Source organism: Candida margitis, assembly GCF_024628925.1.
Source record: "Candida margitis strain CBS 14175 chromosome Unknown scaffold1, whole genome shotgun sequence".
Lineage (NCBI taxonomy): Eukaryota > Fungi > Ascomycota > Pichiomycetes > Serinales > Debaryomycetaceae > Lodderomyces > Lodderomyces margitis.
Window position 1 is genome coordinate 248187 of NW_026261901.1, and position 24882 is coordinate 273068.

Here is a 24882-nt window from a genome sequence, read left to right on the forward strand (position 1 = left end):
ATGATCTGGTCAAGGAACTTGCAAAGTGGCAAATGTTACACCCAACCAACGAGTCGACTGCAGAATATACCTCGAAAACACTAAAAGAGCAAAAGCTTAACTACTACTCATTTATAAACGCAACTCGGAATATCAATGATACCATCTTCACCATTCAAGGGAAAGATAAGGTACCCAAATGGTCATTCAGTACAGGCATTTTTGCAAACAAGGCGCAAGATATGGGTTACCAAGATTGTCGCGAGATTGCAAAGTATAAGAAAAGACCCATCACAATTATTGAGACTGAGCCAGTTGTTGAAGAGCCAAAACCAATGAAGAAGAAGCCCAAAAAACTGAAAATGAAGCCAGAGGCGCCACCAGAATGGTTGTTGGATTCTTCCTCAAGTGAGGATGAAAGTGACATAGGAGAGAAAGAAATGAACCTCACTGGCTCTGAGTCGGATGAAGATAGTGATGTGTCTGAAAATGAGGGAAAGCTTTGGTTTTTGGGTCTCAGCAGTATCGACAAGGTCAATGAAGGTAAGATTCCTTTGATTCAAGAGGATGCTTTGGTTACAAAAGTAGGAAAGAACTACCCTGGTTTGTATTTTCATCGCCGTGCTTCTCTTGAAAACTATACATATCCCTTTCACTTGCATAGAAATCACCAAACCCATGAAAAGAGAAGATACACAGATAATGATTATTTGGACGAGGCAGATGATTTTCAGAGAGAAGAGGATAAATTTAAAGACAAAATTGCTGGTAACTTTGAAATCTGGCAAGTGAAATTAAATGCAAGAAATGCAAGCAGCGAAACCGAAGGTACAGACAACTCGACCTCCACCAGTATTTCATTTAACGAATTGTCACATGTGCATACCTACAGTGAGTCTAAAGCGTCTCGTTTATGGTGTATATTAGGTTTATACTGCTTTTGATAAAGTTTAATCTATGACATAACAAAATTGTGTAACAAAGAAAAAAAAAACATCAAGAATTGACTGCAAAAACTAAACAAAGACACAAGCAGAAAGGAGGGATATTTCTTTTACAAAATATTTTGCCCCCAAGAACCAACACAAGCCCTTTTTCCAAAACCACCAACGCACTAAGAATGTTGAAATCTTTTATATTGTTACTATTTGTGGCTTATGTCCAGCCATTAAATGACAACCACCACCCCAGTGTGTTGCCTCAACCACAGTCGTCAATTTTCACATCTCAAGTCATCAATTATCAAAATGGCAATACACCAAGACAACAATTTCAAAACGGGGATGACATGTTTCATTTGCTTCTTGTTGAGCAAACATCTGAAGGTAGTTTGAGAGCCAAACCCTCGCAGAATGATGAATTCCAGGCCCAAGGAACAAAAAAGGAAAAGAAAGTGAGTACTCCTAAATGGCGTCTAGGTGCTGGTGCATTTTTGAACAAGGAAATCGACGAAGGATCAACTGAAAAGGAAACCACCTTTATACCTACCAAAATCGGAGCGAAATTAACTGATTCGGATTCGGATTCTGAGTCGGACTCTGACTGTGACTCGTCATCAGAAAGCGATCGCAAGAAGAAGAAAAAGACGTTCAAGTTGTTTAGCTTGGACAATGTGAATGCAGTCGATGAAGAGGACCAGGAAGCTGTTGCTACCGACGAAAAGAACCAGAAAATGGTTGTCGAAAATACAGTCAATTTGGAAAATACTACCTTTGTTAACTCCTCCGTTACTAACCATTTGGATCCTATTGAGTTAATGCTTGATTCAAAAGCTTTCAAATTGCCATTTCGTACTCTCGCATACATAGTTTCCTGCAGTGTCTATCTCTTTTTAATATAATCATTATTTTGATACGGAAAAAAAGACGCTCCGATAATATGAACCATCCCTCTTGTGTATTCTTTGTCTATTTTTATCTCTTTTTTTATTATTCCCCAAAGGACTACTTCTTTTCCCTCTGCATCAATAGGAAAAGCTAATGAGACTGTTTTACATCTTGCTATTGATGGCATTAGCCATGTTCATTAATGGAAAACCCGTATTGACCTACTCCAGCGCAACCAACTTGATCCAAACAAACATGTCCGGAGAAAATGACTTAACGTATCAAATTTACAATATCACCACTTTGGAAAACATCTTGATGCACACCAACACGTCAAACCCCGAGGTTAAAGCTTTGATTAAAAAGAAAAAGAAATTGATCCCCAAATGGCAGTACAATGCAGGAATATATGTTGAAAAGAAAGTTAACAAGAAACTATTGAAAAAAGCAGGAAAGGGTGGATTTGCACTCATGTCTAGTGACGGTGGCGATAGTACTTACGCCATTATTGGGGATAACGAGATTGATAATGAAAACGTTTTCCATATCCCCAGTTCTTTTGTCGTTGCAAGAGCCAGTCCAAATACCCACTCATTATTTGCCGAGAATGCAACAGAATATGTCTCTATCCAATATGAAATGGACACCAATAGTTCCCAATTTCAAGGTACTTCAGATGGTCAAAGCAGCATCAGTTATGATGAAGATTATGAGGAAAGTTGTAGTAATAGGTTTGCTTATAACCCACAGATGTGTATTTGGGCAGTATTGCTGGTTGCTTTCTGTTTATTATAAGACTTTTTATAATTTGACACCACAGATACTACGATTGTAGCGCTTTAAGTCTCTGTTTTATCTCATCAATTGCAATAGTATCTTCCTCATCCTCTTCTTCTGTCGCAGGAATCTCCTCTTCAATCTGTGGTGCCTCAAGTTGGGTGGTGGGCACTTCAGATACTTTGCTGGTCTTTTCTTCTGTCAAGTTGGCTATGATCTTGTTGACCTCTTCTTGTGATTCGCTTTCTAGCTCTTCATCTTCGTCATACTCCAAATCAACCATATCGTCCATCATCTCATTTATAATACCAGCTTTAGTCAATTCTTTCGACAACTCTTGCATCGTTTGAGAAACAGCACCAATATGAATCAACAGATTAACATCTTTCATGATGGACGTGGACGAATGTATGGATTTGGTCAATTTGTTCATCAGGTATTGCTCATTGATGGACATTGTTATTGACTCGACCCTAGTTCTCGAGGTGTACAATTTCTTGTACTGTCTATTAATATTGATCAATTCTTTGGCGTACAATTTGGCTGTTTTATAATCCTTTTCCTTAGCGGACTTTTTGATCAAACCTTCGGTTTTCTTTTTCAAAGGTTGGAGTTGGTTAATTGATCTATCCAACTCGCGCTTATTCTTTCGAAGAAGCAGGTTGATCTTTCTCATCTATTTGAAGTTAGTCTTATTGGAATCGTGAAAAAGTCGACAATAGTGAGTGCACATACTTGTTCTTTAGGGTCAGGTCCCCATATCTGTTTCTTGATGTAGTCCATGCCGTGGAGTGTAGTGTGTGCTTTGGATGAGACACCTGTTGTGGTTCGCAATCTAAGATTTTCCAACGAGAACTTTTATTGATACAATTATTTATTCTCGTAATTATTACGACACCACACAAAACTTTGCGCCGCAGTTCCTTCTTCCTCATTGCATGATCCAGTACCACTGGTATCCTCTCTAAATGCAAGATGACAGTTTCTATGTACCGAGTATATTCTCTTAGTTTAAGCTTTTATAGCCATGAAATCTATACAGACATCACAGTTAAGTTGAAACGTCCAGCATTCATTGCTCTCGACCGCAATCGTATAGAACATACTCTTACTAGCTCCAAACGAGATGGTGTCTCTTCTAGTAATATTCACACAGATAGAGCAAGGGGAATATAGACTGTACACAACATAGAGCTATACTTACACGTGTTAAATTTCAAGGAAGGATTTTGCGGATAAATCCTATAAATAGAATTCTTTTACCAAAAAGTGTTCGCATCAAAGTAAAATTATCTCCGTTTACGCCACCACAAGCTTACGATAAGCAACATCAACCACAATGACAACACCACAAGCAGCACCTAGTCCCCCAGAGCAATTTGTCTTAGTATTGGCTGCTGTTTTCATTCCACCATTGGCGACATTTTTAGCGCAGCGGACAATATTCACCAAGGAATTTCTTGTCACGGTGATTTTAACATTCTTTGGCCATATACCTGGAAGTGTTTTTGCCATCTACTATATTTTCTACATCGACTTCCCTAGTCGTGGTGTTGAGGGCTATTCCACAATCGGTGATAACGAAAGCCGGGTGGGTACTGCTCCGCAACAAAATCAAGGAGGGGCTCATTCTCAAGGTCCACACAGCAACAATCAAAGTAGAGGACCAGGCCATAGGCTTGGTGGAGATGAAGACCACACAATTTCTGAGCAACAACAAGGATTTATTCACCATACTGGACCTAGAGAAGGCGGGTCACAGAATAAACATAAGCCATACCGCGATGACCTTGAGGGAGATGTGGAAAATCCAGGAGCTCCACTTTTGAATGCCAATGATCTCCCAGCCTACGACGATGTTGTCGATGGAAAGCACAAGAAAACAAGTGACGGTAAGTCTGTAGATAACAAAATCCAGCGTTGATTTTACTTGCCATTGGGGTATATATTCTACAGAAGTTTACTGCGTTTTTTATTTTCTTTTTCATTATCGATCTACAGTATAAACGATGTTGTCATTAATTAGCTGTAGTTGTCAATTGCAACCATTGTCTTTGCCACAAAGCCTTCCAAATGGAAGATACTCTTTTGCCCAAGACTCAATCTCTCATCAAAAGTAGATGCAATTTTTACAATTTCTTGTATCAATGATGATTTTCCTCTGGCTAAATTTATCAATTCAAACAATAAATTCTTCAAGATTGTTCTAGCTGGAATACAGTGTGATAATAGTTCATAAGAAACAGTTCTCAATTTTGCCAATGTTGCCACATTTCTACTACTGGTGATGGTTTTGGCCATATTTTTGATAACAGTCTCCCAGTCCAACACGATAACCGAATGCATTTGCTTGACATTGATGGTTTCGTTTTGCATGTGAATGGTTTCAAATGCCAACAATGATCTTCTCAAATTCCTATTGCTTGTTGTGGCAACTTGGCTGTAAAATTGAGTTATTTCTTGGCCGTTACTTGACGAAAACTTTACACGTTCCTTCTCAGCAACGTGGCCCAAGATTGAGCTGATATCTTCAACTGCAGGACTAGGGATCCTCACCAACAAAGTTCTCGACTTAATTGGGGCAATGATGTTGGATATCGAATTACACACCAAAATCAATCTGATGTTTGACGAATACTTTTCCATTGTTCTTCTCAATGCCGCCTGTGCATCCCTACTTAATGAATCAGCTTCATTGATGATGACAACTTTGAACCGATGCTTCTTGCTGCTTTGGTTCCCAAAATCAACTTGTTCCGTTGAGGCGACATCCTTTAACAAATCTTGAATAACCACACGATCGTTGTTCCCCATATCTGAAGGTGTGATTTCCAAATGGTAGGGAGAACTTAAAACATTGAATTCAAGCTTACGATTGGACGTAGTTACAAAGTTCTTTACATCAATCTTTAGCTTTTCAACCGATGAGCCAAATATTTCGTGTAAAGTGCAGTATATTCTCGTCTTTTTACCTGCTCCACTGGGTCCATACACTAAAAGATGAGGAAAGTCTCCTGATGTAGAAAGTGCACGCAAGTTTTGAGTTATGTTGTCATGATATGATAGCTGCGATAAGGTCTTTGGCCTATATTTGTCTACCCATAAAGACATGTTGTAAGTTGGATTCGTCACTTGTGTAAAAGAGTAGGAATTTTAGAAGAATGAAAAAAAAAAAATTGGCTTGACGCGTTTTAGCAAAAAAGTTGGAGCCCTTCACTTCCAGCAGAAGAAGGAGAGTGGAGCAAACTTTGACATTTGCAATTGACAAGTATAGTCATCTCATATATAGTCTTCTGATGATAGAGGTGAATTGAGGAAACGTAACCTACGCAAGCTCACTCAGCGTTTATTCAACTGAGATCTTCGACTACGCGTTCCTCACTACAACGATAATACAAAGATACATCTAGGCCTTTATCTAATAAGTTTTTGTACATTTACTAACACTATCAACGTCTGCTAACTTCTCTTAAAATCAACCATTACGTGGTGGTTCGGTTCTAATGTAATGAGTAGGACATTCGTATCCACCAACATTGTTATCGAGGTATTTCTGGTGGTAACTTTCAGCATCATAGAATACCTTCAATGGAGCAATTTCAGTTTGAATCTTGTGGTGTGGGTACCATTCTTTTTGAAACTTTTCCTTCAATTGTTGGGCAACCTTGTGTTGTTCTTCATCAGTGTAGTAAATTGCTGACTTGTATTGATCTCCAACATCTGGACCTTGAGAATTGAGTTGAGTAGGATCGTGCATTCTAAAGAAAAGATCAATGATCGACTCGGTTGACAATTGAGCTGGATCGTAGGTCAATTTAGCAACTTCAACGTAACCTGTTCTACCGCTGCATACTTGTTGATATGAAACTCCGTGGAATTTTTCATCACCATTGGCGTAACCAACAATGTTGCTGAGCAATCCCTTGTTGTTTGCGAATGCTTTAGCAAAAACATGTTCGGTTCCCCAGAAGCAACCAGCTCCTAACACTAATACCTTACTTGCGACTGTCATTGTTGTTGTTTATATTGATGGGATTGTAATTGATTGGCGAACGTATAAGAAAAAGAGTAAAGTATAAAAGATACTTGTTGGCAAAAGTAATGTGTATTCATCTCGATCCCATCTCACTCTATATATATTGTGCAAAATAGTAACCAATCCTGCATATAGTCTAAAATTTGCATTGCTCTGCTTTGTCATCAATGATGTAATACACCGACAAATGAACTAGAACTAGAACAATCAAAATTCTTTTAGTTCCGTGGGTAACGGGTATTACAAATTAGACAAAAGCAAGTGGGATGTAGTCATTCATATTATTCAACTAGCTACTCTGACCAACAACTAGCGTTACCCCTTGTGAACACTGAGGTAATGTCTGGGAACATAACCATTTTTTCCACAAGCCTTACAGAGCGGCTAACTTTGACGGCAACAGAAATGAATTATGATGTAGTTTAAGCGTTATACTTCGGTCATCCTTATGGGACCAATATTTTACTACAATTGGTTGTATTGTCTCTGTTTTGACGTATTCACTTGAATGTGGGGATAGAATTGAATTACACTTATCCAAAAAAATTGGGTTGCGTTTTGGGGTAAAAATTGTAACTTGCTATGGGGCGCAACTTTACATGACAGAATTTCATAACTATTTCTTGAGCCTACTCTCAGTATCCTTGCTTGTAATAGAAGCACATGCTTAATGTCTATCCACTGTGAATTACACTTGAATGGTATATCAACCAAGGATTAGATTGCACCAAAACGTGTCTCGCTGCTACTTTGTATACATACATAGAACCAAATGTAATAATAATATGCCAATCTGTTAGTTAACGAAAAAAAGTCACCAGTTTGTGTAACATAAATGTAAAATTTCTTTTTCTTTCTATCTTTTTCTCTCCTTCTTTTTCTTATTACTCTTTTTGGAAGATTCGGCTACCAAAATGCAAAAGAAAAAAGACCACTGTGGGAAAGGTCTAGATGTGTACGTAAAAGAGCTAAAGGAACAATGAATTCGTTACTTTGCAAACTGCAATAATTGATGGAGGAACACATCTGTATGTATTGAGCCCTTTCAGTCATGCAGTTTTCACGAGAATACAATATCAAATTACAACATTTGTGAAGGAACTGTCAAGTTCATACGTTGTATTAAAATAGCCGCAGTGCATAAAGTTTTTCCGAACGTTGTGTATGCACCTCGCAGTACAAAACGTTGATCTTATTATTTCTACGTGTACCGGGGACTTTCGGTACTAATGTTAGATCTTCTCTATTACATGTTCGTCGTAAAGTAAAAGATCTACATCCAAATGTGATCTATCAATTTGAGTATTGTCTATATTTTTAAATACACAAAAATGTATACAAAAATTGCATTTGTTTCCTAAGATGAACTCTTCTTTTTGAACCCAAACAAGCTTCGTCTTTTTTCCAATACAGGGGCTGGAGCTGGAGCTGTTGCTGGAGTTGGGACAGGCACCGGAATCGGGGTTGTGGACGATGACGATGACGAAGCATTTGTCTTATTTCCATTACTCTCCTCACTCACAGAGGTGTTTTTCAACGACAACTTACGTTCAAGACCACCACGTTTCAAACTACCCACCCAAGATTTTTTTTCCTTTGGTTCTTTAACTTGCGCCTCTTTCTTTGTTGAAGGGCCCGAACTACTACTTCTTGATAAAGATTGTTGTAATTTATCTTCTTTTTCAAATTTGAAACTTTTAAACATGCCGCCAGAAGTAAGCGAAGGTTTTCTAGTGGCTTCTGGCGGTGGCGGTGCCGTAAATGAACTTATTGATGATATATCCGATTTGGCATCCATTTCCGCAGCAGCAACAGTGGTTGTTTTGGATTCATCATCGGTGCTACTAGACGATGTATGTACAGGAACTTGATAATCATTGCCGTTGTAAATCGTTGAAACATCGAATCCAAAATTCTCAGACTTTTCATCAAATTCAACTCGTTGGTAAAATAAAATATAGGCACTGGCCAATCCTGGCCCATTGCCGAAAAACCTCATCACATAATTATCTTCAACTAGTTCCACAGTCTCATCATCGAATAATAACCAAAGACCAGCTTTGATTTTACAGATCGACACATAATGCCCGTGCATTGGACCCCCACCAATGTGGATAACCAAAGCATACAAATCGTAAAGGATGTTTTGGTTTGCGTCCTCAGTGGTATTGAATAAACGAAGCTTGAATGGATAGCTGATTGAGTCGAACAACTTTACCATCTTATCCATTTGTTCATCATATTTGAATCTTTTGAGATTGATCACCAACACTTTAGGTAGTTTCTTGACTTTGATTGTCTTGACCGCTTCTTGCAAAGAAGAGCAAGTATTGCAATGGAACTTGTTTTGATTTGTCAATGTCTCCAGTTTGGAAAAATTGTTTATGGCGAAATTCAATGAGTAAGCACTTTCGCCTGGCGGGATATCAATCGATAGATCTAGGAAAAATTCATGCTTTGACGTCACGGTTTCGCAGGATAAGCACTTTGTTTCATTTGTGATTATACCTTGGAATATATCATTACACCAATTCTTGGTTGGGTCGGAAATCTCTTTTGCAAGACTTTCGATAATTTCATTAATCAAATAGTTGAAGAACTCGTGCGCATCATGATGCATATTGTTTTGCCGAAACAAGTAGTTCTTTTCTTTTAGTTTTGAAATGAAGTATGTTGGTGACACGACTCCAATAGCTGATTTGTTTTCAACCATACTTTCAAATAAATCTTTAAGTGCATATAGCAAAGCAGTTTCGTCTCTCTGCTCACTCGGCATTTGTAATGAGGTGTCCAAATTAATTATTGGCCCATTAATTAATGCTGATCTTTTCCTTTGGTCGGCACTGGGGTTTGCATTAAACGGGTTGATTGGGTTAATCAAATTTGGTTCTGGCTTGGGAATTCCAACAATGATTGCACTCGACTTGCTATTTATTGATCCTTCTTGAGCTGTTTGTGATGGCTGGTCAGTTAATAACATCGATGAGCTTTGCGAATAGTCGGCTTTGTTGGGGTTAGTTGCGCTGGTGACAGAAGTGTTGCTTGACCCATTGTTCAAACTGACACCAGCATTTGAGTTTGCCATAGAGGTAGCACTCCCGTTATTCTGTCCATTGGCATAGCTAGTAGTACTGACAATAGGTCTCGTAATCATCATTTCCAATTTCAGAAATTCTGGATTCTTGTTGATCAAAATCCGTTGCTCCAAAGGCAAAGCTTCGCAATTGCCCGCTTCATCAATGTATTCATTTCTATGTTCAATGACAGTTGTAGGTACACTAGTTTGATTGTTAAATTTTATGCCAAATAGTGAACCCTTTCGACTCAGTTTTGGTCTATCGTCGTTTGGCGTGACGGGCGTAATTCCTTGCTCCTTCAATTTCTTTTGTAATAATTGTTCGTACTTCGTAGTGAAACCGTGAAACTTGATTCCATTCACCACCAATTTGGGGTCATGTTGGGTTTGTTTATGTTGGATCAAGTTTGTTCGAAATGATTCCGTGTAGTATAAGCATTGTAAAATGGAGTTGCAGTAGCACGTATTGCCAAAATTCTCCATGCCAAATACTTTAAATGAACCATCTCCATAGGGGAGCCGCTCATCCGCAACAGGCATGGCTGTAAACAAAGTTTATCTTCTCACAATTGACTATTAGAGGACTTCAATGATAATCTCAAATTGAAAATGTATGTTAAACGGGTTTATTGTATGGGTGAATTTAATTCCGTGCTTTTGTCGTCATACATTTCGGAGATCTATGGAGAGAAAATTTGCGTGGAGAATTTTTTTTCTTTTCCTTTTTTTTTTTACTTAGTCGTGCCTATTGGTTTACACACGTGCACACGACCCCTGTCCCTTGATTAAAGTGAAGAAAGTGTTCGCTCACAATGGAGGGGAGTGGAGTAGTAGACAAGAGGATAGTGTCGTTTGGCCAAATTCGTATGGTATTTACGATAACACCGAGATCCTCATGCACACACGGGTGATTTCACTCCATATAAAGAACACGTCCGCAATAATTGCATTATGTATCTTTTTTGAATGTGGCACCACTCGTCATTGTTCCCCATTATTAAAACAAAGGACAGTCGCGTGTCAATACAAACAACCTTTGGAGAGTTTGTTTCATCTCCACTCTCGTCCGAAAAACCATGTGCATAATAACTATTGTTGTGCAGAAGTTGGGCAATGGTGGGGGAGAAGGAGGCGGGCCAGATTCTTGAAAGGGAGGAGAACAATAAGAAAACAAAGGTTGGCAGTCTCAGTTTGTATTCTTTTCACTCCAAATGCCACATCGGTTCTGATTATCTAGCGTATAAAGCGCCAGAAACAATTCAGATTGTTTTTATTTATTATGATGATGGCTTTTATTTGAGGCATTTTTTTGAATAATAATTTAGGAATTCTCGGAACAATTAAGTGGTATCTGCTTTGTTTTCATTGGATCGGAACAATTATTCAATTTTGTGTGCATACATTATTCCGACATTGCTACTACGCTAAAACTTTTCTTTTTTATTTTTATTTTGACTTTTTTTATTTCTTTTTCTTATTTTGAAAGAAAATTTCTTTTTTTCTTTCCTTTTTTACAGCGATCTCTATTGCGTCATTTCAATTCTCTCAACGTCTTTTGGAATCTTCTAGCGTTTATCAATTCCGAACGAAGCGAAATAAAAAAAGTCAAAATTCAATGACATCGAGATCCAGAGAGGACAGTCTAGTAAGGAATCTTCATAACCTGCCACTCTCGTCTTTTTTCCAAACTCGTTTGTAAAGATCCTATTTGTGACCTGTTTGTATTCAAAGACGAAATGGAATCGGCCCGTGAAACAAGCTGGAACCAGCACTTTTAATGATACAATCGTAAGAGTATTGTCCTTCTTTTTGTTGCACAAGTGTATCAAACAATAGTTCGGACTACTACGTAGTCTACTAACAAAAGAGTTATTGTCATGCGAGAAGCTGGTTTTGCAAAAGACTAAATAAATTTAAAGCAATCCTATACATAAACGTAAGGCGAGCACGGCGGCAAAACACATAACCATTCCACTTTTTTTTTTTATGTCTTTTTTGCTAATTTTGCTTCACTTTGTCTTTGGAAATATGTAAGCAAAGACAACAATGCACACATGATCTTTAAAGGCTTTACAATGCTAATTGGAGAAATTTGGAGAACAGTTTGGAGAACAATTGGAGTAACAATATTAAGTTTGGGGGAGAGATATGGAGGTTTATACATCTCTCTATTAATGAAACTAAAAAAATTTTCCCGTCTATAAATAAGCACAGATATATCCATCTTTCCATTTTCCCTAGTCCCTTTCTTGTCTGAGTTATATTTCTGATTTACTATTCAGTTAATTTTAATTGCTAAATAGATAATACAAAATTATTAAACTATGTCACAAGAAGAAGCCCATTCTAGTGCATCCACTGCTGATGCCAATGTGCATGATGTTGAAGCTAAATACGAACAAGAACAGCCAGTGGATAATGAAGACCAAGTACACCACAGTGCCAACGAGTTGAACCAAAAACCACTTAAAGCATACGTTGGTGTCATTATTATGTGTTTCCTTATCGCTTTTGGTGGTTTTGTTTTTGGTTTCGATACCGGTACCATTTCTGGATTTATTAATATGACTGATTTTAAACAGAGGTTTGGTCAACAAAAGTCAGATGGTACCTACTACTTTTCCAATGCCAGAACTGGTTTGATTGTTGCCATGTTTAATGCCGGTTGTGCTGTTGGTGCTTTGTTTTTGTCCAAAGTTGGTGATGTATTTGGTCGTAGGCTTGGTATTGCCGGTACTATGATCATCTATGTTGTTGGTATCATTGTGCAAATTTCGTCCTCAAATAAGTGGTACCAAATTATGATTGGAAGAATTTTCACTGGTATTGCTGTTGGATGTTTGTCTGTTTTGTGTCCACTTTTCATTTCAGAAGTTGCACCAAAACACTTGAGAGGTACCTTGGTTTGTTGTTTCCAATTGATGATTACATTAGGTATCTTTTTGGGTTACTGTACTGATTATGGTACCAAGCAAAGTTACTCTGACTCAAGACAATGGAGAATCCCATTAGGCTTATGTTTTGCTTGGGCTTTGTTGTTGGTTGGAGGTATGATTCGTTTGCCAGAATCTCCTCGTTATCTTGTTGGTAAGGATAAGATTGATGATGCCAAGAATGCATTGGCCAGAACCAACAAAGTGTCACCAGAAGACCCAGCCTTGTATGCCGAATTACAATTGATTCAAGCTGGTGTTGAAAGAGAAAGATTGGCTGGTAATGCCGGGTGGATGACTTTGATCAAAGGTAAGCCAAGAATTCTCGAGAGAGTTTTTGTTGGTCTTATGTTGCAATGTTTACAACAATTGACTGGTGATAACTATTTCTTCTACTACAGTACCACTATTTTCCAAGCTGTCGGTTTGAATGACTCTTTTGAAACGTCCATTGTCATTGGTGTTATCAACTTTGCTTCCACATTCTTGGGTATTTATTTGATTGAAAAATTAGGAAGAAGACAATGTTTGCTCGTTGGTTCTGTTGGTATGTCTATCTGTTTCTTGATTTACGCATTGATTGGTACCCAACACTTGTACTACCATGGAAGCAGTGGTGCCACCAGACATCCAGATGGTGATGCTATGATTTTCATTACCTCACTTTACGTTTTCATCTTTGCTTCCACCTGGGCTGGTGGTGTTTACTCCATTGTTTCAGAATTATACCCATTACAAGTAAGATCAAAGGCTATCGGTGTTGCTAGTGCAGGTAACTGGGTTTTCGGATTCCTTATTTCGTTCTTCACCTCATTCATCACCAGTGCAATCCATTTCTACTACGGGTTTGTCTTTTTTGGATGTTTGCTTTTCTCGATCTTTTTCGTTTACTTTATGGTATATGAGACTAAAGGTCTTACATTAGAAGAGGTTGATGAATTATATGCAGCTAGGGTTGTTCCATGGAAGTCATCCAGCTGGACACCACCACCAGAAGAAGAAATGGCTCATTCGACCGGTTACGCTGCTTACGCTAAACCTGAAGAAGAACATGTTCAAGATACTGTATGAACAAAATGAGCAAAATGAATGAGATATAATGAGATTTATCAAAAGACTTTTAATAATGTTAATGACCACTACCCCCCTTTCCACTAAACTTTCACACCATGATTTTCATGATTTTATAGTTATTTAAAATAGGCAGAGAAGCCGCTTATAGAAGAAATAGATTGAATTACTGGGTTAATAATATGATGTAATCATTCCTTTATGCGAAAAAAAAACATCTACTCTTTGCATTTACGACTGTCGCCACTTTATGCGAGATAAGGCTCGGCGGATTCGTTAATCAGGGGACCATGCATGAAATGTTGTCCCTGTCGGTACAATGTAGATATTATCTTGTTGATTCGAGAAAGTTTTCTTCTACATTGTGTCATGAGGCAAGAGAGTTGAAGGTAGAAAGCTACACAAATACAATTTCTAACAATATATATACCGAGAATGGCTTGTCATTTCTTTTTCTGCGATTATCGTTTTAGTGGTTCAGAACTAGAGTTCGGATTATTCTGAGTTGTTCCGATGTTTGTATCATTGCACAAACCCCTCCTTTAGCTCCGAATCTGTATCAAATCGTTGCACAAAGCATACTTTCCAGGCGTTTTTCAAAACGCCAATAAATTTTTCCATATTCTTTTTTACTTGTCGTAAAGGCATTGCAAGTGAAAGTGTGATCCACTTTGACAAGAAAAATCTTCGTGGCTGGAGGTCACCATGGGGAGGGGCAATGCGGAATGACCTGTCCTTCTTTGCTTTGCTTCGAAGCAGTGTATGCGATGCCAGTAAATAAGTATTTATCTCCGTGCTATTTTAAACCATTTCAAAGAGCGTTGTAATTACGTAATGGTAGAAAAAAAATTTTCCGAAACACTTTAGTAAAGTACATAGGAGTGAAAAAAAAGATGATCCGAAAATGGTTGGGAAGAATAAAAAACAACAAGAAAAAAAAATAATCATAAGTTTGATACCACTATTGTGCGATGAACTCTTCTTACTATTTACTAATTCCTTTTTCTATTGTTTTCAACGGGGAACTAATACGGTCGTTAGTAATCCTGGGTTTTCTTATTGATTCTTTCATTTTTCATTTCTTTTGTTATTGTTGTTGTTGTTTTTGTTTTCGCCCGTCTACGTTCTAAGAGATAAAATGACATAATAGTACATATATCAAAGATTGTACTCGCCACTAAAGCCACCAAATGGCTTGCCTTGTGGTGTGAAGAGACCAACCTCAAGTCATTAGATTTATTCTATATCAGATGATGATTCTACTGGAATCTTTAGTGCACTAGCTACTGCAACCAAATGTGATATACACGCCATGCCCTCAAGCTCAGTCAGATATGGAGTAGTGTGTACCTGGTCAAGTGTAGGGGGGTTTGCTCGGGATAATTCTTTTCTTTTTATTGTATGCAGGTGTTTTTCCTTTTCTTTTTGTTGTTGCAAATTGGTATTACACAAAAGTCAACAGATTTAATCAGGCATATACACTCAGTTTCTAAGCATTTTTTATTGTTGCTCATCTGACTTACAATTAAAAAAAAGGTATCACAATAGTACTGAAAACTACTTTGTATATACCAAGACTAAAACAAGAAAAAGAAAAGAAAACTAAATCCAGCTTAACCCACTTTTGCAAAAAGGGCTTGTGGAGGTGGTGGTGTGTGGATACAAAAATTATGTCATTCAAAATTTTCCTCTCAATTATATATAAAAGGTCTCTGAACTTCCCATTATTTCTTTCATTACATTTCAGTTTGCAACGATTATACATTACTCTCCTTAATATATAAATCTTATATCGTTATGTCACAAGAATCAACGCATACAGACGGTGCCTCATCGCGAACAGAGCATACACCTACTCATGAAATAGAACAAAAATACGAGAACCAGGAAGAGTTACCTCAGGATCTTGAAAAAGATGAACAACATAGTGCCAATGAGTTGGCTAAAAAACCCATGAGCGCTTATATTGGAGTATGTTTCATGTGTGTTCTTATAGCTTTTGGTGGTTTCATTTTCGGTTTCGATACCGGTACTATTTCCGGATTTGTAAACATGGATGATTTTAAACAAAGGTTTGGACAACAAAAGTCAGATGGTTCATATTACTTTTCCAATGTTAGAACCGGGTTGATTATTGCCATGTTTAACGCTGGATGTGCCGTGGGAGCTATTTTCCTTTCAAAAGCAGCTGATTTATGGGGAAGAAGATTGGGTATTATGATTGCGATGCTTATTTACATTGTTGGTATAATTGTGCAAATCTCGTCCTCAAATAAGTGGTACCAGATTATGATTGGAAGAATCATTACTGGTCTTGCCGTTGGAACCTTATCGGTTGTTTGTCCTTTGTTTATTTCCGAGGTTTCACCAAAACACTTGAGAGGTACCTTGGTTTGTTGTTTCCAATTGATGATCACCATGGGTATTTTCTTGGGTTATTGTACTACTTATGGAACCAAGAGTAGTTACTCTGACTCAAGACAATGGAGAATCCCATTAGGTTTATGTTTTGCTTGGGCTTTGTTTTTAGCTGGTGGTATGATTGATATGCCAGAATCTCCTCGTTACCTCATCGGTAGGGATAATATTGAAAAGGCAAAGGCGTCTTTAGCAAAGTCAAACAAAGTATCTGAGGAGGATCCAGCAATACTAAAAGAGGCTAGATTGATACAAGCTGGTGTTGAAAGAGAAAGATTGGCAGGAAAAGCTGGCTGGATGACTTTAATCACTGGTAAACCAAGAATTTTCGAGAGACTTGTTGTTGGTGCTCTTTGTCAGGCTTTGCAACAATTGACCGGTAACAACTATTTCTTCTACTACAGTACCACCATTTTCCAAGCTATCGGGTTAAATGATTCTTTCGAAACTTCAATCATTATTGGTGTTATCAACTTTGCTTCCACATTCTTGGGTATTTACTTGATTGAAAAGATGGGTAGAAGAAGCTGTTTATTGTGTGGTTCGATAGCTACCTCAATTTGTTTCTTGATTTATTCATTGATCGGTACCCAGAGTCTTTATATCGATGGCCCAGATGGTCCCACTAATCAAGCAGCAGGAAGAGCATTAATTTTCATCACATGTCTTTTCATTTTCTTCTTTGCTTCCACTTGGGCTGGTGGTGTTTACTCCATTGTTTCAGAATTATATCCATTGAAGGTAAGATCAAAGGCTATTGGTGTAGCTAGTGCAGCAAATTGGATTTTCGGGTTTTTGATCTCATTCTTTACCTCATTCATCACACAAGCAATTCACTTTTACTATGGTTTTGTTTTCTTTGGATGCTTGGTTTTCTCGATCTTTTTCGTTTACTTTATGGTTTATGAAACAAAGGGACTTAGTTTGGAAGATGTTGATGAGTTGTATCAAAGTGGTATACCAGCTTGGAAATCTACCAACTGGACTCCACCATCAGAAGAAGAAATGGCAACATCAACTGGTTATGCTGCTTATTCAAAACCACAAAATGAACATGTACAGGAAGAGGATGCTATTGAAAATAGCAATCATTAGAATTGTAGCTTTGGTCTACATTTTAGGAGTGGTAGAGTATGTAAAGATGATTTAGACAATGAATAACTTAAATACGTTTGGATAAATGATTGTAGAGCTCATGATGGTTGAGTATTGATAGGAACGATCTGTATAAGTTGCAGGTGAAAAGTCGCGGATAAAATTACAGGACATTAATTCACGACACAGACCTCTCAGTGAAAAAAAAAATAAAAAATTTTTATAGGAGCTTTGACCAACAAGCGAATCCAAGCTCCCATTTCAATACCTTCATATCATAACTCGATAAACTATGTTTACTAGTATATCAAAGCACACGCTGACTATCACGTCAGTTTTCAAACGTTTCAAACACGAATACGCACCAAGATTCAGAGAAGTTGAAAAAGCACAAAAGGGACGAGTTTCCGTAAGGACAGGGGGATCGATCAAGGGAAACAGTCTAGAATTTGGCAAAATTGGATTACGTTTGAAATCACGCGGATTGAGAATGGGCGCCAATCAATTACTAGCAGCTGACAAAGTTTTGCGTCGTGAGTTGCGTCCGACTAAATCAAAGCTTTTCACTCGATTCGTATGCGATTTGGCTGTTTGTATCAAAGGTAATCAAACAAGAATGGGTAAAGGTAAGGGGCCATTTGACCACTGGGCAACTAGAGTACCCACGGGGAAAGTACTTTTTGAAATCAATGGGGGAATTCATGATAAAGTTGCCAGAGAAGCTTTACGTAAAGCAGCAGACAAGTTGCCCGGGTTATATGAGATTATAACACCGGAATCGAAGGTAAGAGTTAGTATGACTGATTTGATTGATAAACCGGAAAAGGTTAATTATGTTGAAAAGTTGAATGCCCAACCAAGTAAGAAATGGAGCAACATCCAAACTTTCAAGACCAATCCTATGTATAAATTGTATAGCGGGAGGTAGATGTTGTATGTAAATGCCCTGTAAATAATAAACTAATGACAGATAACCACTTGTCTGAATCTGGTGTTTGAAATCAAAAGTTCGATATTTGTAATTGAATGCGGATCAAAATCAAACAAGAACAGAACTTCATTCTTACTCCACCGATGTCCAAAGACACACCAAAACTAGTGGAACATACGTTAACCACGCTATCGAAAGTAATAGAGTCGGATACAAATGTATCTACAATTGACTTGAACCTCCTCGAGAATCTCAACACCAATCAATCACTAAACTATATCAAATTGGAAAATAACTTGAACGAACTCGAAGCAAATGGCAAACATTTGGAACTTCTAAGTATGTCAAATAATATTTGAAGATTAGAATACAGATACTAACTTTAGCAAACATAGAGAAGGAATTTGACCAGCATTCACAATTATTGGTGGATATAGAGAAGAAAGTGACTAAAATTGAAGCAATCATAAGTGAGCTCGATAGCTGGTCTAAAGAGCTTGAAACAGATTTGAAAAAATGAAAACAAACGAATTTCCTGTGGGATAGCTTGGGAATAGATTCACAGAGAAGTGAGAGTTTGTAAATGTCTACAACATGTCCTCTAGGGGGTGGTGCTTTACAGGAAATGCCCGCCAGAACTGCTTCTGGGACGAGCTTGTATTGACTCGGGATAAGTTTGAATTCCAATATAATATATATACAAGGTATAATCAAGTCTAACAACTGCTACAATAAACGTTGCATATGTTATTCGTGATACAACGTTCTTCAGCTACATTATAACCTCTATAGTCTCGGTTTATCAACCTGTTTAGTCTTTATTTTTGCATCGATAGGTTTGACTTCAGTCTTGACCTTTCTCAATTTCTTCCAATTGCCAAACAAATTTGTAATTGGTAAAACAAACCATTTGGCAAACCACGGCATTCCCCACAAACTAATAATAATTCTGAGAGGCAAGAACAACTTGACAATAGTGAATGCGTAAGCCCCTTCCATAATAACCGACAACTTATCACTAGTATTAAAGCTCCAGTCAAACTGACCCATCGCAGAATCAATAACCTTGGCGCCCTTAGTCAATGCCCACTGAGGAAGATCCAAAGGGATGAATCCAGGATGTTGGTGCAAATAATACCAAATACCGATCAAGGGTACAATTGCCGTGATTTCATGGAGCACAACAAATGCAATCAAGTGCGAGAGTGGTGCGTTGACGAATTTGGCCGTGTAATTACGAAGAAATTTGGGTACTCGTTTCAAGATTGGATGGGTTTTAAAGTCGTGTTCGGTGGGGCCCAGATTTGGAAGGGTTGACAGTGAGCCCTTGAGTGGATCCTCATCTGTAGCTCCAACAGATTTTGGATTAATGGTGGTGTTTGGCTTCGTGATAGGCTCGGCGTGTTTCTTGTGTCCAGTAAAGAGTTTGTATTGTGTTGAAGACGTTTGGAACAGACGAATAAGCAATGGCTTTGTGATGATGGGAGACTGCCGAAGCAAAGCTTGTCGAGATGCTTTGGTAAAAATACAGTGAAAGCGGAGCATCTGTTTCTTTTTGCTAGTGGTTGTTGTCTTCTATGGTTGAGATCAGTTGATGTGGGTCTTCCAGTTTGCTTTGTATTGCTTTTACTGAAAGGTTGAAATTTTGTTAAAGTTATTGTCTATTGCGATACACGTGATCTCGGAGAAATATCTCCATTTGACTCCACTTTGTCTCTATAAAAAATAATTTCAATTTAACCTCGCTTCGTTTCTTTTTGGTTTTTATTTTTTAACCGTTGGTACTGTATATTAGACGTGTTCGTTTCTGGAAAATAAAAAATTTATGAGAATAGAAATTATACGACTGAAACAAATATTGAGTGGTTGACAAATTTATAAAAAGATATCAAAAATCCACCACTATTTTTTTAACTAAACCATTAGTTGTTCTTTTATTTACTAGATTACCTATCTACTTTCCCATAAGTACATAAAATAGTATCTATTTCACAACCTCCACCTACACATACGCACACATATAATGACTGTTCCACCTGTATACATTGTTTCCACTGCTCGTACCCCAATCGGTTCATTCCAAGGTGGTTTATCATCATTAAGTTATCCTGAATTGGGTGCTCATGCTGTCAAAGCTGCATTAGCTAAGGTTCCCCAAATCAAACCAGAGACCGTTGATGAGATTGTTTTTGGTGGAGTTTTGCAAGCCAATGTAGGACAAGCTCCAGCTAGACAAGTGGCATTAAAGGCAGGGTTGCCTGAAACCATCGTTGCTTCCACCATTAACAAAGTCTGTGCTTCAGGTATGAAGGCTGTTATTATTGGTGCCCAAAACATCATCACTGGAAGCAGTGATATTGTCGTTGTTGGTGGTGCTGAATCTATGAGTAACACACCATACTACTTGCCTACGGGTAGAAGTGGTGCTAGATACGGAGATGCATCTATTGTTGATGGTATTCAAAAGGATGGTTTGTTGGATGTCTACAGTTCCAAGTTGATGGGTGTTGCTGCTGAAAAGTGTGCCAAAGACCATTCAATCACTAGAGAACAACAAGATGAATTTGCCATCAGCTCGTACAAAAAGGCCGCTGATGCTACTGCTAAGGGCAAGTTTAACAATGAAATCAGCCCAATCACCATCAAAGGTGTCAGAGGTAAACCTGATGTAACCATTAGTGAAGACGAAGAAGTCAAAAACTTTAACGAAGCTAAAGTCAAGGGAGCAAGAACTGTCTTCCAAAAGGAAAATGGTACCGTTACTGCGCCAAACGCATCCAAGTTGAACGATGGTGGTGCTGCATTAATCTTGGTTTCTGAAGCTAAGTTGAAAGAGTTGGGTTTAAAACCATTGGCCAAGATCGTTGGTTGGGGTGAAGCTGCTAGAGCTCCAATTGATTTCACTATTGCTCCATCCTTGGCTATCCCAAAGGCTTTGAAGCACGCCAACATTTCTCAAGATAAAGTTGACTTCTTTGAGTTGAATGAAGCCTTTTCTGTCGTTGGTGTAGCCAACTGTCAAATCTGCAACATCCCTCAAGAAAGAGTCAATGCATATGGTGGTGCTGTTGCCATGGGTCATCCGTTGGGATGTTCAGGTGCTAGAATTATTATTACATTGATTTCTGTTTTGTCGCAAGAAGGTGGAAAGATTGGATGTGCCGGTGTCTGTAACGGTGGAGGTGGAGCTTCATCCATTGTAATTGAAAAAGTCGACCACGACACTAAATTATAGATTACTTGAGTAACTTTAGCTAGCATATATTTAAAATAAAATAAAGAAAACTATGGTTGTCTTATAAAAAGTTCATTTTGTGACGTGTGCATGCCGCCGCACGAAATCTCTCTGCGCATCGCAATTCTTTTGATTAGGGTCTTATAATGAGCAATTGAGATGACATCAACAGAATACCTATGGACGGACGATGAATTACAGCCTCATGAGATTCAATCTGTATTTGAAGATACCACATTATCATTTGTGATTATTTCTAAGCATATCGATCAGACATTGACTAATTATGTGAAATACATGGAACCATGGATGCAATACCCCTGGAACTTCAAACGGCCCGAGTATCAGGCTCTCACCTTTAATGTTGTTGAGTATATATACGGTGAAATCAATTATCATGAGCATGTCCTTGATATGGAATTATTTATCGCCATTTTACTAGATTTCACCAAATATGAAGACTGCTATATTCATGTTTTTGATTCGGTCACGCTTGAACCAGTGCTAGCTACTTGCCACGATGCCCTTGATGAGGAGTTGCAGGATGTGACTACTTCGCGGAATAGAGTCTGGCTACATGATGGCGGATGCATTGAGCTTACTCGTGGTGGCCACGGTGGATATTTGCTGTTGCAAGATGCAATAAAGCAGATATTTGTGGGGGATTATAAACAAAATTCCAATCTAGCCGCAGCGTTAAAGGATGTTTGTAATTTAACTGCAGGATTGAGTCATGTTCATGATGTAAATTTGAATTTACCTGCTCCGGTTGCAAAATTAGCCACCACTGATCCAATGATGATTTCCAAAAGCTTGGAAGCATTGGAAGACGAGGAGGAAGTCAAGCCGCTTTATCTTGACGGTGGCATTGATGTCACCGTGCCCATTAACAGTGTACACTTTGGTGTACTCTTGGGTATTGCATCTGCATTGGGGAAACCGCAAGACCTAAGTGGAATCGTTTTGTCGGGGTTGCAAAAGTATTATCAAGGCAAGGAGGAACCAAAAGTGCCGGATACAATGAAGCCATCTTCGCGAATGGTCCTACAGGAGGAACTCATCAGCAGAGGAATAATATCGAATCCCGTCCCTGAAAATACCGAGCTAGTTGAAATGATTGCTAATATAAATGGACCCAAGATGGAGGATGAACAAGAATACGCCAAAAATCTTCAACAGGTATTTGAAGAAGGATTAGATGACTTTGAAGATATAATAGACGAGGATGAAGATGAAGCAGATGAGGAGAGCGATTTAACTGATGATGAACTAAATGAATTTCGTTGGAAGTATTACGACATTGCTTCTGAATGGATCCCGCGGGAACAAGTGGCTCAGAAATATCAAGAATTTAAATCATCAGTTTTGCAATCGACAAGTAAATTCAAGGATGAATTTAAAAACACTGAGTTTGAAGATTTCCCGGAATTCATGGAACTGGAAATCATTTTGGAAATGAGTGGCAACAAGTATAATAATGATTCCGACTACCAAAGTGATACGCCAGATACATATCAAGGAGATATGGCATATGATGAGTACGTAGAGTTTAAAAATAAGCTAAGACAAGAAGGCGCACATTTCAGTGAAGAAGAACCAGAAGAAAATGACGCTGATTGGGAAAGTGTTGATGGCGATGGTAATGATGATGATAGTGACGAATTATTAAGTGACAGCAATGTGGATATCTCCAATAAATATGAGCAAAGACCTACAATTGAAACTTTATACGAGGAGCAGCCACTAGAATACGAAGGTTTAGATCCCAAATTATCTAAAAAGGAGATTGAACGACTTACAACTACAATGGAGACATTAAAGACAAGCGAGGACAACAATCTTGAACTGAAGATGAAGAAATAAATAGAGCAATTTTTGTATTAAATAAAACTAATTAAAGAATTAAAAGTTGCAATCTGTGTTGCATATGCCAATAGGAATGATCTAGTTTAAGCTGGCCCATATGCCTTTAACTATCCTATGCGCCAGGTGTGATGAACCCTCTTTTGCTTAATTCATGCACAGTCCATATCCAAGTTCTCGCCGCATAATCCATGTTATCAGCAACTTTCGACGGCTGCAATTCTTTGCCATTTAACCCGAAATATTTCCCATTGTTCTCCTCAACTGATAAATATGGATTCAACGAACTTCGTATAACTTCATTTGCACCTTGTTCAGAAGTGACTCCAAACAACCAGGCAAATATTTGGAAAAAACACCAAAATATGATGCCCACAATGGGCAAGTTTGTCCAATATGCAAATACATTTGTATTCATGACCAACCCCGGATGCACTGAGACACACAATACTTTTGGGTTACGCAAGGCCAACATTTTCATAAAATGGATTCCGGCAGTTTTGGCAACTCCATATCTAATCCAAGTCAATACGAAATTGGGCCTATAGTCCAACGATGTTTTTAGATTGAAGTATCGAATGGCAAATTGATGACCCAGGGAGCTTAAGTAGATGACTCGCGGTCTTGGCTCAATTTGGGGAAATGCATCACTGGTTCGTTCAAGTATCGGTAATAATTTCAAGGTTAACAAAAATGGGGATATGAAGTTTGTTTGTAGTTGGATTTCAAAATCATCGATGGTTTTGCTATACGGAAGAGCCATTGCCCCTGCGTTATTGATTAGTAAATGAAGATATCGCTCTTTTAACTTGAAAGTTTCAACAGCAGTCACTATTGATTGTAGATTGCTCAAATCCATTTCCAAATAATGTACTTCACCAAAGCTGCGCTCATTTTCCTCACCACCTGTACTTGTTCCATTCGCACCTTGATGATGTTGATGCTGACTACGTCCATTATCCAAAAGTCTCATTTGACTAGCTCGATATTCCAATTCTTTAATCAGCTTCAAGCATCGCGATTTTGACCGACTAGCGATGTATACAATATATCCATGTAGGTATAGATGCAAAACTGTGTAGAACCCAATACCGCTATTCCCTCCAGTTATGATTGCCACTCGTCGATCAATATTGGGGTTGAAATACGGGAGTGTGTCAATATCAATTGGTGATGACATGTAATATTGGAACAATGACAAAAGGTTGGTTATGAGTTTTGTATCTTGTACTAGAAAGGCGTTGTTGTAACAGGTGCCAAAAAAAAATAAAAAGTAGACAGGGATACGGAGTTTGAGTCTAGGCGTGCTAATGCAATTATGTAAAGCGTCAGGTTGCGTGTGATGTTTAGGGCGTAAGGTTAATTGTTTTAGCTACCTTGTCTCTCTCCTGTGATATTTGTTCTCTGTGAGCGTGTGTGTCTCATTCTGAAATGTAAATCTCTGCAAGCCATTTCTTTTCTTTTTTTTTTTTTTCGTTCATTCCCTCTTTTGTAACTGTTTTACGTATGAGGCGTTTTGTGCGTCTGTGTGTGTGTGTGGTTTATCTGCCATTGGTCAGAGTGTGTGTTAGGTCTGAACAAACGATTTCAGGCTCAAATAAAAGATCCATAGTACACCTTGCATTGTTGACAATTCGTATCA

The 24882-nt window shown here is 38.2% G+C and overlaps 15 protein-coding genes across 15 annotated transcripts; 9 read left to right on the forward strand and 6 right to left on the reverse strand. All coding sequences in view use genetic code 12, as the record gives it.

Annotated features, from left to right (window-relative positions):
• Nucleotides 1-32: 32 nt before the first annotated feature.
• Nucleotides 33-923, forward strand: CANMA_004741 (uncharacterized protein; the record flags this gene model as incomplete). Its single annotated transcript, XM_051817048.1, has 1 exon — nucleotides 33-923. The coding sequence occupies one exon, from the start codon at nucleotides 33-35 to the stop codon at nucleotides 921-923; it is 891 nt and encodes a 296-aa protein (XP_051669507.1).
• Nucleotides 924-1099: 176 nt separating this feature from the next.
• CANMA_004742 (uncharacterized protein) lies at nucleotides 1100-2600 on the forward strand (the record flags this gene model as incomplete). The annotated part of the gene is made up of 2 exons (XM_051817049.1): nucleotides 1100-1693; nucleotides 1950-2600. 2 exons carry the CDS (start codon nucleotides 1100-1102, stop codon nucleotides 2598-2600), a joined length of 1245 nt encoding a protein of 414 aa, XP_051669508.1.
• Nucleotides 2601-2628: 28 nt separating this feature from the next.
• VPS24 (ESCRT-III subunit protein) lies at nucleotides 2629-3258 on the reverse strand (the record flags this gene model as incomplete). Its single annotated transcript, XM_051817051.1, has 1 exon — nucleotides 2629-3258. The coding sequence occupies one exon, from the start codon at nucleotides 3256-3258 to the stop codon at nucleotides 2629-2631; it is 630 nt and encodes a 209-aa protein (XP_051669509.1).
• Nucleotides 3259-3921: 663 nt separating this feature from the next.
• Nucleotides 3922-4506, forward strand: CANMA_004744 (uncharacterized protein; the record flags this gene model as incomplete). Its single annotated transcript, XM_051817052.1, has 1 exon — nucleotides 3922-4506. One exon carries the CDS (start codon nucleotides 3922-3924, stop codon nucleotides 4504-4506), a length of 585 nt encoding a protein of 194 aa, XP_051669510.1.
• A 98-nt stretch (nucleotides 4507-4604) lies between these two features.
• Nucleotides 4605-5693, reverse strand: RFC5 (replication factor C subunit 5; the record flags this gene model as incomplete). The annotated part of the gene is made up of 1 exon (XM_051817053.1): nucleotides 4605-5693. The coding sequence occupies one exon, from the start codon at nucleotides 5691-5693 to the stop codon at nucleotides 4605-4607; it is 1089 nt and encodes a 362-aa protein (XP_051669511.1).
• A 364-nt stretch (nucleotides 5694-6057) lies between these two features.
• Nucleotides 6058-6594, reverse strand: MXR1 (peptide-methionine-S-sulfoxide reductase; the record flags this gene model as incomplete). Its single annotated transcript, XM_051817054.1, has 1 exon — nucleotides 6058-6594. The coding sequence occupies one exon, from the start codon at nucleotides 6592-6594 to the stop codon at nucleotides 6058-6060; it is 537 nt and encodes a 178-aa protein (XP_051669512.1).
• A 1381-nt stretch (nucleotides 6595-7975) lies between these two features.
• UBP13 (ubiquitin-specific protease) lies at nucleotides 7976-10234 on the reverse strand (the record flags this gene model as incomplete). Its single annotated transcript, XM_051817055.1, has 1 exon — nucleotides 7976-10234. One exon carries the CDS (start codon nucleotides 10232-10234, stop codon nucleotides 7976-7978), a length of 2259 nt encoding a protein of 752 aa, XP_051669513.1.
• A 1784-nt stretch (nucleotides 10235-12018) lies between these two features.
• Nucleotides 12019-13698, forward strand: HGT7 (Hgt7p; the record flags this gene model as incomplete). The annotated part of the gene is made up of 1 exon (XM_051817056.1): nucleotides 12019-13698. The coding sequence occupies one exon, from the start codon at nucleotides 12019-12021 to the stop codon at nucleotides 13696-13698; it is 1680 nt and encodes a 559-aa protein (XP_051669514.1).
• A 1797-nt stretch (nucleotides 13699-15495) lies between these two features.
• On the forward strand, nucleotides 15496-17211 carry CANMA_004749 (sugar porter family MFS transporter; the record flags this gene model as incomplete). Its single annotated transcript, XM_051817057.1, has 1 exon — nucleotides 15496-17211. One exon carries the CDS (start codon nucleotides 15496-15498, stop codon nucleotides 17209-17211), a length of 1716 nt encoding a protein of 571 aa, XP_051669515.1.
• Nucleotides 17212-17503: 292 nt separating this feature from the next.
• On the forward strand, nucleotides 17504-18139 carry CANMA_004750 (mitochondrial 54S ribosomal protein uL16m; the record flags this gene model as incomplete). The annotated part of the gene is made up of 1 exon (XM_051817058.1): nucleotides 17504-18139. One exon carries the CDS (start codon nucleotides 17504-17506, stop codon nucleotides 18137-18139), a length of 636 nt encoding a protein of 211 aa, XP_051669516.1.
• A 146-nt stretch (nucleotides 18140-18285) lies between these two features.
• CANMA_004751 (uncharacterized protein) lies at nucleotides 18286-18662 on the forward strand (the record flags this gene model as incomplete). The annotated part of the gene is made up of 2 exons (XM_051817059.1): nucleotides 18286-18481; nucleotides 18538-18662. The coding sequence occupies 2 exons, from the start codon at nucleotides 18286-18288 to the stop codon at nucleotides 18660-18662; spliced, it is 321 nt and encodes a 106-aa protein (XP_051669517.1).
• Nucleotides 18663-18928: 266 nt separating this feature from the next.
• Nucleotides 18929-19687, reverse strand: CANMA_004752 (uncharacterized protein; the record flags this gene model as incomplete). Its single annotated transcript, XM_051817060.1, has 1 exon — nucleotides 18929-19687. One exon carries the CDS (start codon nucleotides 19685-19687, stop codon nucleotides 18929-18931), a length of 759 nt encoding a protein of 252 aa, XP_051669518.1.
• Nucleotides 19688-20165: 478 nt separating this feature from the next.
• ERG10 (acetyl-CoA C-acetyltransferase) lies at nucleotides 20166-21377 on the forward strand (the record flags this gene model as incomplete). Its single annotated transcript, XM_051817062.1, has 1 exon — nucleotides 20166-21377. The coding sequence occupies one exon, from the start codon at nucleotides 20166-20168 to the stop codon at nucleotides 21375-21377; it is 1212 nt and encodes a 403-aa protein (XP_051669519.1).
• Nucleotides 21378-21536: 159 nt separating this feature from the next.
• Nucleotides 21537-23240, forward strand: CANMA_004754 (uncharacterized protein; the record flags this gene model as incomplete). The annotated part of the gene is made up of 1 exon (XM_051817063.1): nucleotides 21537-23240. One exon carries the CDS (start codon nucleotides 21537-21539, stop codon nucleotides 23238-23240), a length of 1704 nt encoding a protein of 567 aa, XP_051669520.1.
• A 115-nt stretch (nucleotides 23241-23355) lies between these two features.
• CANMA_004755 (uncharacterized protein) lies at nucleotides 23356-24420 on the reverse strand (the record flags this gene model as incomplete). The annotated part of the gene is made up of 1 exon (XM_051817064.1): nucleotides 23356-24420. One exon carries the CDS (start codon nucleotides 24418-24420, stop codon nucleotides 23356-23358), a length of 1065 nt encoding a protein of 354 aa, XP_051669521.1.
• Between the last annotated feature and the right edge of the window lie 462 nt (nucleotides 24421-24882).